This window comes from Gobius niger, assembly GCF_951799975.1.
Source record: "Gobius niger genome assembly, chromosome: 3".
NCBI lineage: Eukaryota > Metazoa > Chordata > Actinopteri > Gobiiformes > Gobiidae > Gobius > Gobius niger.
In genome coordinates, this window is record NC_136854.1 from 31430547 (window position 1) to 31448083 (window position 17537).

At 40.9% G+C, this 17537-nt stretch overlaps 2 protein-coding genes and 2 long non-coding RNA genes across 5 annotated transcripts; 2 read left to right on the top strand and 2 right to left on the bottom strand.

Annotated features, from left to right (window-relative positions):
* The first annotated feature begins 3523 nt into the window (after window positions 1–3523).
* On the top strand, window positions 3524–5710 carry LOC306961487 (snaclec A9-like). Of its 2 annotated transcripts, XM_079554255.1 has the most exons (8): window positions 3524–3601; window positions 3675–3728; window positions 3837–3902; window positions 4079–4114; window positions 4218–4312; window positions 4455–4580; window positions 5013–5112; window positions 5588–5710. In XM_079554255.1, exons 2-8 carry the CDS (start codon window positions 3683–3685, stop codon window positions 5659–5661), a joined length of 543 nt encoding a protein of 180 aa, XP_079410381.1. In that variant the 5' UTR covers window positions 3524–3601; window positions 3675–3682; the 3' UTR covers window positions 5662–5710. The 2 variants fall into 2 exon arrangements, with proteins under 2 accessions (XP_079410381.1, XP_079410380.1); XM_079554254.1 differs by having other exon boundaries at window positions 3601–3728.
* Window positions 5711–9990: 4280 nt separating this feature from the next.
* Window positions 9991–10716, bottom strand: LOC306960717. Its single transcript, XR_013792695.1, has 3 exons — window positions 10591–10716; window positions 10156–10255; window positions 9991–10082 (listed from the first exon to the last, which is right to left on the bottom strand). It is a non-coding gene; the product is annotated as an uncharacterized lncRNA (long non-coding RNA).
* Window positions 10717–11643: 927 nt separating this feature from the next.
* Window positions 11644–11985, bottom strand: LOC306961492. The gene is made up of 3 exons (XR_013792774.1): window positions 11920–11985; window positions 11750–11815; window positions 11644–11670 (listed from the first exon to the last, which is right to left on the bottom strand). It is a non-coding gene; the product is annotated as an uncharacterized lncRNA (long non-coding RNA).
* A 2612-nt stretch (window positions 11986–14597) lies between these two features.
* Window positions 14598–16606, top strand: LOC306961516 (ladderlectin-like). The gene is made up of 9 exons (XM_079554284.1): window positions 14598–14657; window positions 14762–14827; window positions 14906–14932; window positions 15274–15318; window positions 15623–15655; window positions 15744–15835; window positions 15924–16049; window positions 16342–16441; window positions 16515–16606. Exons 2-9 carry the CDS (start codon window positions 14776–14778, stop codon window positions 16586–16588), a joined length of 549 nt encoding a protein of 182 aa, XP_079410410.1. The 5' UTR covers window positions 14598–14657; window positions 14762–14775; the 3' UTR covers window positions 16589–16606.
* Window positions 16607–17537: the final 931 nt, after the last annotated feature.

The following is a 17537-nucleotide window of genomic DNA, read 5'->3' on the forward strand; positions in this document are numbered from 1 at the left end:
GGCAGCAGTCTCAGCAGAGATGCCCAGACTTCCCGATCCATGCACACCTCCCCTAGTTGTTCTGGGGGGACCCCAAGGTGATACCAGGCCAGCTCAGGGACATTGTCCCACCAGCGTGTCCTGGGTCCTCCACGAGGCCTCCCCCCAATAGAACATTCCTGGAACATCTCCAGAGGGAGGCGACCAGGAAGCATCCGAAACAGATGCCCTAGCCACCTCAGCTGGCTCCTTTTGACATGAAGGAGCAGCGACTCTACTCCGAGCTCCTCCCGGGTAACTGAGCTCCTCACACGATCTCGAAGGGTGCGACCAGCCACCCTGCGAAGGAAACTCATTTCGACCGCTTGTATCCGCGATCTTGTCCTTTCGGTCATTACCCAAATCTTATGACCATAGGTGAGGGTGGGAACGTAGATCGATCGGTAAATTGAGAGCTTTTCCCCGACTCAGCTCCCTCTTCACCACGACAGACCGATACAGCGACCGCATCACTGCTGACGCCGCACCGATCTGTCTATCGATCTCACGCGCCATCCGTCTCTCACTCGTGAACAAGACCCCGAGATACTTGAACTCCTCCACTTGAGGCAAGGACTCCCCACTGACCTGAAGAGGGGGGGCCACCATTTTCCGGTGGAGAACCATGGCCTCAGATTTCGAGGAACTGATCCTCATTCACACTTGGCTGCAAACCGCCCCAGAGTGTGTTGAAGGTCCTGATTTGATGAAGCCATCAGAACAACATTGTCTGCAAACAGCAGAGATGAGATCCTGAGGTTCCCAGTCCAGACACAGAAATTCTGTCCATAAAGGTAATGAACAGAACTGGTGACAAAGGACAGCCCTGGCGGAGCCAAACACGTGCTGGGAACAAGTCTGACTTACTGCCGGCAATACGAACCAAGCTCCTGCTGCGGTCATACAGGGAACGGACAGCCCTTAGCAGAGGGCCCCGGACCCCATACTCCCAGAGCACCCCCCACAGGGCACCACGAGGGACGCGGTCGAACGCTTTCTCCAGATCCACAAAACACATGTGGACTGGTTTGGCGAACTCCCACGAACCCTCGAGCACCCGATGAAGGGTATAGAGCTGGTCCAGTGTGCCACGACCAGGACGAAACCTGCGTTGTTCCTCCTGGATCCAAGGTTCGACTATCGGCCGGATCCTCCTCCCCAGCACCCTGGAGTAGACTTTACTTAATACAACTTAATATAACATGTGTTCATTCATACATGAATGCCTTCAGTGAGAATCGTCGATGTAAATAGTTTTGAAATAAAAGAAAAACACATGCATAAAAAGCGTTTCCAAACATTTTACTGGTGTATGTAGTAAAACATTTGGTTACTCTTTGCTCAGAGACTGATCAATCACAACGTCAGAAAATATCCTTCTTAATATTCAAATTTTTGGTTCAACAATGGGCAAGGAATGCGCTTCTCTATGGTCCTCATGGTGGGAGCTGACATTGCTGTAGTACCACTCCCTGGTGGCCGGGGCGACTCCAAAAGACACAGAGTTTCAATGAGCACATTGACCTTCCCTAGCACTGCTTATGAGTTTTATTTTTTCTAAAAATGACCCATGTGACGACTCGGGGGTGGGTGACATATTTTTAACCACGGTGGTTTTTGTATATCAGCACTAAAAAGTGGAAGCCTTTTCAGTGCTCCCTGTGTAGGTTCGTAGCCAGTCTACCCTTTTGCCCCGTTTTAAGAACCAGGCTACGTAGGAGGAGCTAGAGCAGCCATGTAAATTTCACAGACCACTCGGAACCATTACAATGAATGGGACCAACTAATCTCTAATTATTAAATCTATACGGTTCAAACATTATTAAATCAGGAATTAGATATTGAAAAATCCTTCTGAGAAATCTCCAAAATCTTGAATTGGCTGATAAAGTATAGGCCAGAGTTTTCTTTCCAGAACGACAGTAGCATGACCTCAGTATCAGCATAAATTGACCTACAATTGACGAGAGCTGATGGAGAAACCTTTACAGCTGTCGGGAAAATGTGGCTTAAGTTATTACTACTGTGTTGGAGATAAGATTTCTGCACACATTGACTACACATTGACCTTCACTCCTTTAGAGTGAAGGTCAATGTGTCTATAAATCGATCATACGTTGATTACCGCCTCACGTTTAGCTCATTTTTCTTCCAAATCACGTGACAAAAACAAAAAAGTCAACATATTTTTTGGACCTTTTTGAAAATTTAGCATTTTACCAGCACCAACATAAAAATAAACTTGATGATTGCGATAAATGTGTGGCTTTATGGTCAGCCATAATAAATGCTGATATAATAATAATTAAAAAAGTGCATATGTACAGTAAAAAGGACAAGCTTTCAAAGACTATGATGTTTTCTCTTTCTCTCATAAAAATGTCTGAATCGGTCAATTTTCTTTCACGTATGCGTTATTCCGTCTTGTACATGTAAACGGATGTAAATGCATAGTTTTAATTTATGATGTAAGTAATCAATATTATGAGGTTGACATGGTGCAGAACGATATATTTTGTTCATCAACACCCCAGGGGCCAAACCTCCCAATCGGTAAAAACTGTGTGACGTCACATTAGAGACGCCATGCTGGAGGATTGGGTCGTATTGGGCGCAACAATGGTGCTCTATCAATCGTGTCTCGATCGGCGTCACATGACTTTCATTCATTATCAGTGTCACATGTCTTCATTTGACCGATTGTGGCCCAAAATAACGTACTAGTATTTGCGAATGGCAGAGATGTACATCATATATGACCTGACTGGAGGTTTGGGGTGAACATTTTAAAGGAACTTGAAGTACCCTTAAAATGTTCACCCCACGTGAAAGTATTTCATGTGTACTTTAACAATAACAGGTTCTTGATCTCTGATGTGTTACCAAATACTTCTCAAAACTAAATATAATACACTAATAATAATGCAATTACTAAACGTAACTGCACAGCTTGAGCTACAACTGTTGTTTTGAGATATGTATTGAGTCATGTGACCATAGACAATAAATCACAAACAAGTCAAAGTTAAGGTATATTTTATTTGTCCTCTGCATTTGTCCATGAATATTGTATAGATATTAATAAGATTCTTATTATTCATTAAAATAATAAGAGGCCATGAATAATATGCTTATTCATGGCCTAACCCTAACCTTAAGTAGAATACAAATGCTTATAATAATACTTAACCAGCACACCTTAGTAAAATGCTGAATATTTTGTCTTTATACGTCTTTAGTGAATAAATATTGAAGGAAATGTTTCTGGGAAAGGCCCTCGACCCTCTGAAAATGCCGACCCACCAGTTGACAATCATTAAAGTATTCCCGGTTTGGTCATAAAATTCATTATTAATTTATCACTCTCTAGTAACGGGAAGAAATAAAAACGTTGTCGAGAAAACAAATCCAGTGTGTCAATGGATAAAGTTCATCGATGATAACAGGCAAATAACGGCGACATGTGGAATATAAAAGGACGCGGAGAGTAGCACAGCATCATTGCACTACTACTACTACTAGTACTAGTACTACTACTACAACGATTAAACCAACTACTGCAGCTCATCTTGAAGACCATTGAGTAAGTAAATAATCTCAACAGAAAAGTATTGTCTTACGAAAAGTGTTTTACATGGGTTTTTTTTTCTCTACAGATTTGAAAATGAAGACGGTCGTGATTTTTCTCCTGTGCGCCGCTGTCGCTTTCGGTAAGATTATTTAAACACAGATCCAAGTGTTTCAGTCCAAGCTTTAAGATCAATTACCCATTTTCTGTCACCGACTCTGAATGTGTTTTTATTCTATGATTTACGCAGCGGCGCCGGCAGAAGAGGCTCCTGTTCTGATGGAGGAAGTGAAAGAAGTGCCAGCTGTAAACGCGGGTGAGTTTTCCTGCTCAGACTCTGTGTGTTGCTCTCTGTGTGTTGTGTCCTTGAGCAAGACATTGCTCACTTATAGCTTATTGTATCTTCAATCAACAGCATATAGTGACTTCTCTCTTTTACATGAACATTGTGAATACAAATATTAGCCCAATAATCTTCATCCTTTTTCACAGTCGTTGAAGAGGAACAGCCTGCACTGGCCCCAGAAGGTAACCATCAAACTCATACTGACCTTTTTCTGAAGTTTTTGAGGAATACTATTTTACCTATGATCCATGTATTGATATGAGATGATGTTTTCCATTGTGACAGTGCACAGTGCTCAGTCGTGTTTTCCTGATTGGGAGTATTTCCGTGGGAATTGCTACCACCTTAACAACAACGACATGACCTGGACACAGGCTGTGGTATGTATCATTTTACTCTCCATATTTAAGGAAAGTGTAAATGTTGTAACAGCCATAGTGGGTTAGTAGTTGTAAGGCAAATGTATATGTACATGTTTTTGATGTGATTATGATAAATGTTTTTCTCTCAATGTTTGTGCAGGAATACTGTGGTGAATACGAGGCAACGCTGGCATCTGTGCACAGCCTCCTGCACTTCAACCACCTTAAGCACATGGCGGGCACCGCTTCACACGAATCAGTCTGGACCGGAGGCTTCCACTTTGAGGTGAGCTACAGTCACTGTTGATTTATTGTGGCTTTGATCAGCTCGAAAGACGGTGCTTAAGGAGTATCTAACTTGAGGAATGTGTGCAGAGAATGGACTGACCCTCAAATATCCTCCTCAATAGCAAAACAATTTAAGGATATTACTGTCCACCCACCAGATTTGACGGTGCATATTCAGTTTGACATATTAAGACGGGACGCTCTCATGTCTATGAATGAGCTGTGGATGTGATGGGGAGTCAAAAAAAGCTTCAGTGAAACAGATACAAGTTCCTCCCGACTTATTGATACAAACATGCAAAGACATACTAGTGCAAGTGGTTCTTAGTCAGTGTTTTATGGACGGAGAAACTGGAGGAAACCCAGACGGTTTGATGTGATTACTTTGATAACTTTCAGTATTAAGTTATTTTTCTGTTGTTTTTTTCAGGGCTCTTGGCGGTGGCAGGACGGCTCCACCTACGGATATAACAAATTTGAAACTGGTTGTGAGAATACGGCCTTAAAATGCATCAGCATGTACAGTCAGAGTAAGTGAGCCACACTTTGACTGAAGCAGTTCATGTCCTGGTAACATGGCTGCAGGCATCAGACGATTAAATCTACACTCAAAACAAAGTATCTTTCTATCATGTGGTGAACATGGAGAGGCTGAGGAGGTTTAAAGGTTCTACTGATGCACATTTTCATAAAAATACTTTAGAAGAAAGCACAAATAATGTTCAATAGTGTTGTTGGTGCTGTATGTTAATCATAACTTGACACTCAACACAATGACAGTGACATTGACAGAACATCTGCACATCGCCACCTGCTGTTCAGGAGTGTCCACACAGTCAACATTATGTGTTTACTCTAGTCTAGAGCCATTATAGAAAGTATCTCATCAAAAATATGACTCAAATGAAGTACAGATTATCAAAAACTCTTCTATAGTTCCATCCTATTACTATGATGTTACTGCGCTTTTGTTGTCCCGTTACTAATGTGTAATTGTTTTCGCAGCAAACAGAGGCTGGACCAGTGCTCCCTGCAGCAACAAGATTCCGTCCATCTGCCAGATCAAAGCCACCTGCTAACATCAGTTCATTTACAGATATCATTTAAATAATCCAGTCACTGTAAAACACTATTACTATGGAAACAGGATTATTGAAATGTAAAGTGTGATTTTGAAATAAAAGATTTGACACTACTTGAATTCGAGTGATGTTTTCTGTCCTTCAGCAGCTTTAGGAGCAGAAAACACGTGTTTTTGCAGTTACAGTGATTGCTAATCGTTAATATCTGTGAAGCATTTGATAAACATTGGCCAAAACTTCATTGTTTGAGTCCGAGTCTTAGGACAAGTTCCAGTCAAGTACGACAATGTGTACTTTTCAGGAGCTGGGATTTGAACCCCCTGTCCACCGTCACCCCAAAAACCTAAAACCAGTCCAAATATTACTGCTGTCCTGTATTTATTTTAGTTTTTGTGTATGTGGTGGTTATTATTTTGTTCATTTGTCATACACATCATTGCAGCATCAGTTGACCAACCCGTATGACAGACAGTGAATTTACAGCCAATCCCTGCAGAGAAAGTTCACGCTATCAGGTATTTTGTTTGTGAAATCTTGAACAGAATAAGCCGAATGCCCATCTGGACTGCGCATGCGTGGGTCAATCAGGCTCCTAATTTCTGCTACCAAACAAACCACTCCGCCATTGAAATGTGTGAGCGAGTTTAGGCAGCGGAGCGTGAACACTGAAGTATATTGAGCCATAACCGTGAATTACAAGGCTTACAGGCATTTGTTTAAAGACTATGGGCCAGATCTTGTGGCGGCGCATGGGGCGGCGCAGGCTCTTGGCGAATTATTTTCCGAGTGGCGGATCTGTATGTGCCATTCGCCTCCGCCACCTGTGAGGGGGCGTCACAAGAGGAGGTGACTGCACTGATGGAAACACGGCTGACATTAGGTGTGTTTAAGATGCCGTTGCGGCTCGCCTGGATGATCGGCGAGAGTAGCCGGCGCAACGGGGGCGGAGAAAAAAAGTCTGAAGCCAATCCGACCCTCCACATGCAGAGAACAGCGAGAGTGGCCTCAGATCACGCAGCGTCTCGTTCAGATATCGCGTTCATTTAAAGTTTATCCTAAATAAAAGTCATTCACCTCCTGCTCTGTTTCCTTTACTCCAGAGACATCATTCTTCATCAGAGAAAACTTTCCCATTTGTTTGTTTGTTCAAGTTTGTGAGATAAAACACGTCCTTTTAAATCATTAGTTTGTTCTGAAAAGCATCAAACATGAGCTCTATTTTAGGGGGCGATGCAAAACTGTAATAGTTTCAGCCATAGTGTATTTGTTCAGATCTGAAGAGGAGAGAGGAGGGGGCGAGGAGCACGTTTCTGATCACAGCAGACTCGTATCCAATCACCTGAGCGTGAGCCGCGGACAGGTGGGCGTTTTCCCGTCATGCACGGGGCCGAGGAGCCCCTGCAGTTGCCTCTGGAGAGATGCAGCGGCTGATCAAGTCGGCTGCTCTCGTTGGGGTCTCACGATCTTTCCGTGCCCCACGTGCCCGTGACATCAGAGCCCGTCTGGAGCAAGTCGGACAGAAATCTAACCGGCATGCACCGTGCGTCTGCAGTCGGCTGTCAAAACTGCGTCCGTCTGGCTCATCTCAAACACACCTATTCACTTCCTCGTTTACATTGCGCTGTCTTGCGTTCTTTCTTAAGCCTTAGGCGCTCACAGGTCAAACTAAAAACTTTATTTACCCCATCGTGAGCTAAACGATGTTCACGTCTCGAGAGAAAAAGTACTACAGCGTCCGCTGTGGCGCGGATCGGCCGCGCTTGGCGTGAACGCGAAGCAAAACAAAAGCACATGTTCACCCCCCACTCCCACACAACCACTCTCCTGGACGCGGAGTCGATCTGGTTGGAGGAAAATGTGTGTGTCTCAACCCACTTAAATGCGCCAAGTCTGGAGTGGCAAGATCACAAAGTGCGCCCCGACTGAGCGCAAAATGTCACGCTATCGTCTCCGTTTTGATGCACAAGATCGGGCCCTATAAGTCTCCAGTGACATTTCTTGCAAATATTTATGTTGTCAATATCTTGAAAGCGAGGGAAAAGTCAGGACGGCGGCTCCGTAGGCAGGAGCAGACCTAGCCTGATAAACCACACCCACCTTCTTTCTGCACGAAAGAAGGTGGGTCTGGCCACGCACGGTAGACAAGTTGTTGATTGGCGGCTAAGGCCGAGCCGAACCAATCACGACCGTCACAGAGAAATGAGAAGGCTACGTCACTCGCTGCACCTCTATGTTTTTAGTTCAATTAACGTTAACATCAGCCAAAACTAATCATTGGATGAAGTAGTGAAGGATTTTGCCTCGTATTCTCCGCGTGAGTTTATGTTCACTTCATATTTTTTTAATTGGACACAGCTGTCGTCACGTCCGCTAATCGCTAATTGGTTTATTTCACTGACGATCTGTGCGCGTTAGGCCCGCCCGTTCAAACTGCTCCAATTGCTCCGTGACCAGACTAATTCCCTGCATGGAATGGACAGGGAAGAGTATGGCAGAGCCAGGCAAGAGCAGACCATAGCGGACAGGGGGGCGACAGGAGCTGGTATCTGCCCGACGCAGACACCGCCACTTTTTAAATCATTTAAATTCGTCTTGAAATTGCAGGGAAAAGTTTCAAAACGGTGTTGATGTCAATATAGTGGATACATTTCCGTCTGTCAAATTAGCGATCGATTAGCCATGTTGTTCACCATCAGATCACTCGTAAAAAATACAAATAAAGTCAATTTAGATGGCATAGCCTGTATGTGTACATGGATCTCTCTGGTCACAATAATAATAATAAAAAGATTTCGTTTACTGTCCACCTCCTTATTGACAAAAAAAAACAACGTTTATTTCTCACTCCAATTTAAATGTTCTAAATATCGGCGACTTGAGGCCACAGTTTCAGACCCTGCGCTTTGTCCAACAGTCGCTTTCGAGGGTCAGAAATGTTTTTCTCACTTAGTTATTCCTTATTATAAACTAGTTATTAACTATGTGAACAAGGACTGGTCTTCACTTTGACAGCAGCTCTGCATACTGTATGAACGGCCGTCATCTCCGTACGCAGCCGAGGTTGTAAAAATAGACTTTATGCTAACATCGTAACAAGCTCCACGGTGACGACAGAAGCACTTTACATCATCAACTTTCCAGCGGTTAAAACGGTCCAAATCAGAGCTTTCTTCGTTGCTTTACGCTAACTATCAATACTGTTTGGTAGCCGAAATAAATTCCATTACCCATAATGCAACGGGTGACCCGAGATGGGCATTCGGATTATATACAAGAATGTAAAATTTTACATTGGAAGGTTCCAATTATGGAGAAGTTGTTGCCACAGTATTTTAAGAAACTGGCCCTTGAAATCACAATGTTCCATAAATCTAAGGAGGAATGTCGAATCAGTTCAATATTTGATTAACTTGTTGTGAAGATGAAGTTTGCACAGGTTAAGAAGCAAATTGACCAAAACTTTGACTAAATAAATTAATAAATACAAAGAAGTTCAGCTTGCAGTGTCTCACTTTGGGTTCATTTTCTTTTAATAGGCTTTTCAGCACAAACAGCATCAACTAATCTTTGACAGTAGCATGACCTCAGTATCAGCAGTAATGAACCAACAATTGACAAGAACTGATGGAGAAACCTTTACAGCTGTCGGGAAAATGTGGCTAAAGTAATTGTTATTGTGTTGGAGATAAGATTTCTGCACAAAAGGAGTGAAGGTCAATGTGTCTATAAATCAATCATACCTTTACACTATCGATTACCGCCTCATGTCTAGTTCATTTCTTCCAAATCACGTGACAAAAACAAACAAGTCACTCTGGAGATCTTTATTGTACCTCTGTGAAGATGAATCATTTTACCAGCACCAACATCATAAATATAAACTTGATGATTGCAATAAATGTGTGGCTTTATGGGTCAGCTGCAATACATGAAAAGGCGCTGATGTCTGTAAATAAGAACAAGCTTTCACAGACTATGATGTTTCCTTTTTCTGTCATAAAAATGCCTGAATCAGTCAATTTTCTTTCACTTATGCTTCATTCCATCTTATACATGTAAATGGATGTAAATGCATAGTTTTAATTTATGATGTAATAAATCAATATTATAAGGATGACATGGTGCGGGAAGATATTTTTTGTTCATCAACACCCCAGGGGCAACTGCATTATTTTCAAGACACAAAAGTTTATTTGTCATTTCAGTAGGCTATACAAAACAGAATACACAAAAACATTTTAAAACAAAGTCACAGGATCACAACTACATAATACAAAAAAAGAATGAGGAATTGAAATAAAAACATTCTTTCAGAAAACGGCGACCTCTTCAGGTGAACAGGGCTTAACAGGAGAACGGGTTCTTGGAGCAGATGGAACGGAAGGAGGAGCTACTGCAAGCAGTGTTACGCCAGCCATCTGGAAACAAAGACGACCGTTAGGATTTTGTTTGAGGAATAAAAAAATATCACAAAAAGTGGTGTGAACTCACTGGTGGTTTGCAGGTACATGCAGGAGTAGCTGGTGGAAGAGCTCTGACTGTGCCAGTTTGTGTAGAACATTGCCTGTCGGTCGATCCACATCCAACGTCCCTGAAAATCAAAGAGCAAGAGCCGTGTTTAGAAAAATATCATGTCATTCAAACAAGGGATTTCTTTCCAGTAAATTCAAGGGTGTCCAAACTTTAATCATTGAGGGCCACGTGTTGAAAATAATGGACATGAAGCGCGCTCACTGGGGTGAAATGTGAGAAAATCTCTGTCATGACGTTTCAGTCATTCTTTAACTTGATTCCAAAATGATCTGCTGTCCCACAATTCATCAGAAGTCCTGAGGGCCAATATAAAGATTGGCTCAAAAGACGGGCCAGGTCTTTGTTTGGACACCCCTGCAGTAGAGAAACAGAATAAGAAGAGGTTTGTCTCACCTGGAGGTAGAATCCTCCGATCCAGGCGTTGGACTGTCCTCCGGTCCGGGTCAGCTGCTGCAGGTATTGGTACTCAGAGGGGCTGGTGGCTGATGCCAGCTCTGCACCCAGGCTCCTGCAGTGCTCCTGAAATCACAGACACGATGAACCTGTCACTTATTTCCCACTCATAGAAATAAACGGAAGATTCTGAAATGCTGAATGAAATAGTTACATCAGCGGTGAACCAGGACGTGACAGAGTTGACGAAGAGGTAACAGCGAGATCCGTAGAAGAACCATCCGGCGGGGCAGAAGTTGAACCGAGCTACACGAGAGGACGGACAGGCCACTGTTACACCCTTTATACAAGTTATTAAAGACACTTGTGAGATTGTGTTCAAACAGGATTTTACCATCAGCAGAAGCAACCTCTTCAGACACTGGAGCTGTAACATAAAATAACAATTAATTAAATTGTTCAGACGAACCTTTTGATTTGTTTACGTTGAGGGTGTTGTGGGTTGGACTTAAGACTGAACTAAATGTATTTCTTTAATGGGATTAAAATTCAAATCAATTTCACACCATTTTAGTGAATATGATACAATTCATTCAGTTGCCTCATTGTTAATAGTTTCAGAGTGTTGAGAAAAGAAGCAAGATACAAATTCATAAACATTCATGAATCAGTGAAATGTACCTTCTTCAGCCACCACTAGTTCTTCTGGAGCGCCTTCAGCAGCTTCTGTCAAACAGTTTACAGAGGTTTGATCAATAATGAAGAAGTCATGAATATCAAGGAGCTTCAAAACTGTCATTTCCCTTTTTGCACAAATCTACACCTTCATTGATATAAAGCTTTCGAAACAATCAGGACTTTTGCAAAAAAAAAAAAAGACTAGCAGAATGGCAAACAAACACTTTGTATATTATTTGACTAATATTAGAAATATTGATGCGTCTGGGGAAATTTAAAGATTTCTAGTTTTCAGAGCTATTTTTATTTTGTGAAGTGAATGGATTTTTAAGCCCAGTATTAATTATCACTGAGGAAAAGGTTTAACCAACTCACCCACAGCCTTTAATTCTTCAGCTGGAGCTAAAGAAAGACAATTATTAAGTTTATTAAGTTGCATAAACACATTATAAAGTCTCAGTGTTGATAAAAGCAGCATTACCTGCAAAGGCAGCACAGAAGAGGACAGCGAGGACCAGGACGTGCTTCATCATGATTTTAAAGTTTTCTGAAATATAAAAATGTGTTTTAATCTCTATAAACCTCTTCTACATTAGGTCTGTGCTGAGGTCTAAACCAGTCTAATCCGTGCTCTAAAGCTGGTCCCGTTACCTGGACTTGTGTCTTCAGTGAGGTCTTCAGTGAGGTCTTCAGTGAGGTCTTCAGTGAGGTCTTCAGTGAGGTCTTCAGTGAGGTCTTCAGAGCAGATCTTGGAGTGAGTCTCAGGTTTGTTCTGGGCTCTGCTGCTGTGGGGTTTTTATACAAAGCTGTTCCCTCTGGAGTCACGTTCACCTGGGTTAATCTTAATGATGTCCAAAAGTTCAAACAAATACGAGAAACTGTAAGATAAAAGTCATTAAAGGCGCTAACGTTTCCCATCAGAGACACCTCCTTGATGAACGATAAGAGCAATATAATAATGGACTTTGAATATATGTTGTAGCTGTTTTCCAGATTTGGGCATGTAAGATATTTCAAATTAATTAGTAAATATGAACAATCCATGTTTCCAAGTCTAAACGTGTTCAAGTCAAATATTGATTTCACTGATTGCATTTGTAATATTGTTTTATTAACAATTATAAAAACATCTCTCCGTGAACAGCAGTGTTTTTGCCTTTATCTATGAACAGCATCTGTAGTTTCTGTGCTTTTGTACATCTATGCCGTGTTTTTTTGTGAGGTTCAGTGGATTTTTTACTGCAGCCATGAAGGATCCAACTTTGTTTTTTAAAGTAAACAAACAGCGAGTTTATGAGCTAAGGACGTTTGAGACCAACACATTTATTCTTCTGAAACACCGAAGAGGCACCAAGAGCCCCCACACCTGCAGCACAGTGGAGGCGTCACAATAGGTGCTACAGGAAACAAAAAAGAGACAAGTGAGGAGGTATCCGGGCAAGACTCGCAGCTACGCCACACACATTTTCCATCCATACGATTGTTCTTCCTAAAAGGAATTGTAGTGGACTTTCTGCATCTGCATCTCTCTCAGTTATATGTAATGATTCTGTACCATTACCACCACGAGCATTAGTTCAAATCCCAGTTGTGAAAGTTTTAGTGAGTTCCATACCTGTTGTCTTGACTCAATGTTTAGGTCAGTCTCATATCTCAAGGCAGTTATAGTTAAAATTTCATAGTCACATGTAATTACAGAAGAAGTACAGAAGTAGGCTATTCTTACACAAATCAGAGATCAAGTTAGAAAAGTGGTGCTTTACTTTGAGTGACGATTGGGAGGTTTGGCTTCTGCTTCTTTGATGTAGAAAAAAAGTCCTCCTGCACCAGATCAACTTTCACCTTCGAACTTAAATTACTCACATCACAAATTTATTCTAGATATTCATTTCATGTGTTTATTAGAACCAAGCCAACTATTGTCAAGAACTGATGAAGAAACCTTTAAAGCTGTTGGTGTCGGCTACAGTTTTGGTTCTTGTGTTGTTGGAGGTAATAATATTGCTGCACTAAAGGAGTCAAGGTCAATGTGTCCATAAAACAATCAGGAAATACTCTCACTCTGTTGATTATCGCCTCACGTTTTGCTAATTTTTCTGCCAAATCACGTGACAAGTCTGTCTGAACATTTTAATGTCGGTTTTGTAAATATTAATAATTTACCAGCACCAATATACAAATAAACTTGTTTTGATGATTGCGGGAAATGTGTGGGTCAGCTATAATAAACACATTAAATGAGTGAATGAATATCTAGTATAAATTTGTGATGTGAGTAATTAAAGTTCAAAGGTGAAAGTTGATCTGGTGCAGGAGGACTTTTTTTCTACATCAAAGAAGCACTTTTGAAGAAGCCTATTTTATACTTAAACACTAACTACTAATTCTGTAATTACATGTGATTACGAAATTTTGACTATAACTGCCTTTAGATATAAGACTGAGCTAAACATTGAGTCAAAGACAATAAAAACCTGCTCCCACTGCTCTTTTGGTAGTGGAACTCACTAAAACGTTCACAACTGGGATTTGAACTAATGCTCGTGGTGGTAATGGTACAGAATCATTACATATAACTGAGAAAGATGCAGATGCAGAAAGTCCACTACAATTCCTTTTAGGCAAAACAATCGTTTTCTGATAGAAAATGTGTGTGGCGTAGCTGCGAGTCTTGCCCGGATACCTCCTCACTTGTCTCTTTTTTGTTTCCTGTAGCACCTATTGTGACGCCTCCACTGTGCTGCAGGTGTGGGGGCTCTTGGTGCCTCTTCGGTGTTTCAGAAGAATAAATGTGTTAGTCTCAAACGTCCTTAGCTCATAAACTCGCTGTTTGTTTACTTTAAAAAACAAAGTTGGTTCCTTCATGGCTGCAGTAAAAAATCCACTGAACCTCACTAAAACACGGCAAAGATGTACAAGAGCACAGAAACTACAGATGCAGTTCATAGATAAAGGCAAAAACACTGCTGTTCACAGAGAGATGTTTTTATAATTGTTAATAAAACAATATTACAAATCAGTACAATCAATATTTGATTTAAACACGTTTAGACTTGGAAACATGGATTGGCTACAACATATTTTCAAAGTCCATTATTATATTGCTCTTATCGTTCATCAAGGAAGTGTCTCTGATGGGAAACGTTAGCGCCTTTAATGACTTTTATCTTACAGTTTCTCTTATTTGTTTGAACTTTTGGACGTCATTAAGATTAACCCAGGTGAACGTGACTCCAGAGGAAAGAGCTTTGTATAAAAACCCCACAGCAGCAGAGCCCAGAACAAACCTGAGACTCACTCCAAGATCTGCTCTGAAGACCTCACTGAAGACCTCACTGAAGACCTCACTGAAGACCTCACTGAAGACCTCACTGAAGACACAAGTCCAGGTAACGGGACCAGCTTTAGAGCACGGATTAGACTGGTTTAGACCTCAGTACAGACCTAATGTAGAAAAGGTTTATATAGATTAAAACACATTTTTATATTTCAGAAAACTTTAAAATCATGATGAAGCACGTCCTGGTCCTCGCTGTCCTCTTCTGTGCTGCCTTTGCAGGTAATGCTGCTTTTATCAACTCTGAGACTTTATAATGTGTTTATTCAACTTAATAAACTAATAATTGTCTTTCTTTAGCTCCAGCTGAAGAATTAAAGGCTGTGGGTGAGTTGGTTAAACCTTTTCCTCAGTGATAATTAATACTGGGCTTAAAAATCCATTCACTTCACAAAATAGAAATAGCTCTGAAAACTAGAAATCTTTAAATTTCCCCAGATGCATCAATATTTCTAATAATAGTCAAATAATATACAAAGTTTTTGTTTGCCATTCCTGCACTACTGCTGTATTTTTGTTTTTGTTTTTTTGCAAAAGCCCTGATTGTTTCGAAAGCTTTATATCAATGAAGGTGTAGATTTGTGCAAAAAGGGAAATGAAAGTTTTGAAGCTCCTTGATATTCATGACTTCTTCATTATTGATCAAACCTCTGTAAACTGTTTGACAGAAGCTGCTGAAGGCGCTCCAGAAGAACTAGTGGTGGCTGAAGAAGGTACATTTCACTGATTCATCAATGTTTATGAATTTGTATCTTGCTTCTTTTCTCAACACTCTGAAACTATTAACAATGAGGCAACTGAATGAATTGCATCATATTCACTGAAATGGTATGAAATCGATAAAAGAAATATCTTCAACATTTGTTGTAATCACTTAGAACTGCTCAATATATTTGTTTTAATCCCATTAAAGAAATACATTCAGTTCAGTCTTAAGTCTAACCCACAAAACCCTCAACGTAAACAAATCAAAAGGTTCGTCTGAACAATTTAATGAATTGTTCTTTTATGTTACAGCTCCAGTGTCTGAAGAGGTTGCTTCTGCTGATGGTAAAATCCTGTTTGAACACAATCTCACAAGTATCTTTAATAACTTGTATAAAGGGTGTAACAGTGGCCTGCCCGTCCTCTCGTGTAGCTCGGTTCAACTTCTGCCCCGCCGGATGGTTCTTCTACGGATCTCGCTGTTACCTCTTCGTCAACTCTGCCACGTCCTGGTTCACCGCTGATGTAACTATTTCATTCAGCATTTCAGAATCTTCAGTTTATTTCTATGAGTGGGAAATAAGTGACAGGTTCATTGTGTCTGTGATTTCAGGAGCACTGCAGGAGCCTGGGTGCAGAGCTGGCATCAGCCACCAGCCCCTCTGAGTACCAATACCTGCAGCAGCTGACCCGGACCGGAGGACTGTCCACCGCCTGGATCGGAGGATTCTACCTCCAGGTGAGACAAACCTCTTCTTATTCTGTTTCTCTACTGCAGGGGTGTCCAAACAAAGACCTGGCCCGTCTTTTGAGCCAATCTTTATATTGGCCCTCAGGACTTCTGATGAATTGTGGGACAGCAGATCATTTTGGAATCAAGTTTAAGAATGACTGAAATGTCATGATAAAGATTTTCAACATGTGGCCCTCAATGATTAAAGTTTGGACACTCTTGCCTTTCCTGGGAAAACATAATTTGTTTGAATGACATGATGTTTTTATAAACACGGCTCTTGCTCTTTGATTTTCAGGGACGTTGGATGTGGATCGACCGACAGGCAATGTTCTACACAAACTGGCACAGTCAGAGCTCTTCCACCAGCTACTCCTGCATGTACCTGCAAACCACCAGTGAGTTCACACCACTTTTTGTGCTATTTTTTTATTCCTCAAACAAAATCCTAATGGTCGTCTTTGTTTCCAGATGGCTGGCGTAACACTGCTTGCAGTAGCTCCTCCTTCCGTTCCATCTGCTCCAAGAACCCGTTCTCCTGTTAAGCCCTGTTCACCTGAAGAGGTCGCCGTTTTCTGAAAGAATGTTTTTATTTCTGTCCCTCACTCTTTTGTATTATTTAGTTGTGATCATGTGACTTTGTTTTAAAATGTTTTTGTGTATTCTGTTTTGTATAGCCTACTGAAATGACAAATAAACTTTTGTGTCTTGAAATAATGCAGGTCCCGGTGTTTCTCACAGCTGTCTATATATATATATATATATATATATATATATATATATATATATATATATATATATATATATATATATATATATATATATATATAAATATATATATTTTTTTTTCATATGGACATAACAATAGCATTGCACAAACCAGATACATTGTTTTCAGTGTTATAGGATAACTTCTCCTTTGCAACACTTATCTAGCACTCAATAAATACGTCGCCTTTTAAGTAGAAAGACCAAGACTTAGCTCATCTGGTTTAAACCTGATCAAAATAGGGCTGAAGATCTCCCAGGAGAACATTAATGTTTTCATCACTGAATAAGACAACACTTTAATATATAAAAACAATAATAGACCTCAGGATCAACAAAGTTATTTTTAAACTTCCTGAACCAAATGTAAGTGCTGGTAACTTTGGGCCTCAGCACCTTTCACTTGGAGACACATATGGGCAAGAACTCTCTCACATTTATTCATAAGCATTTATGCTCAGCACTAATAAATGTTAGACCAGCGGTTCTTAAATGTTTCACGCCAAGTTTTTATTCATTTATTTAAGATAGAACAGTGCATATTAATTAACACGAGCCCCAAAGTCCACATGTAAATATGCCAGAGTTTCATCTGTCGTCCCAGGTCAGGTTCACAGACAGGAAATAACAAACACAATAGACATGAACAAAAGCCAAAAGCCTAATTGAAAAGCCTGTTTGAAAAGTAAAGTCTTGAGTTGTTTCTTAAAAGTCTAAACAGAAGGA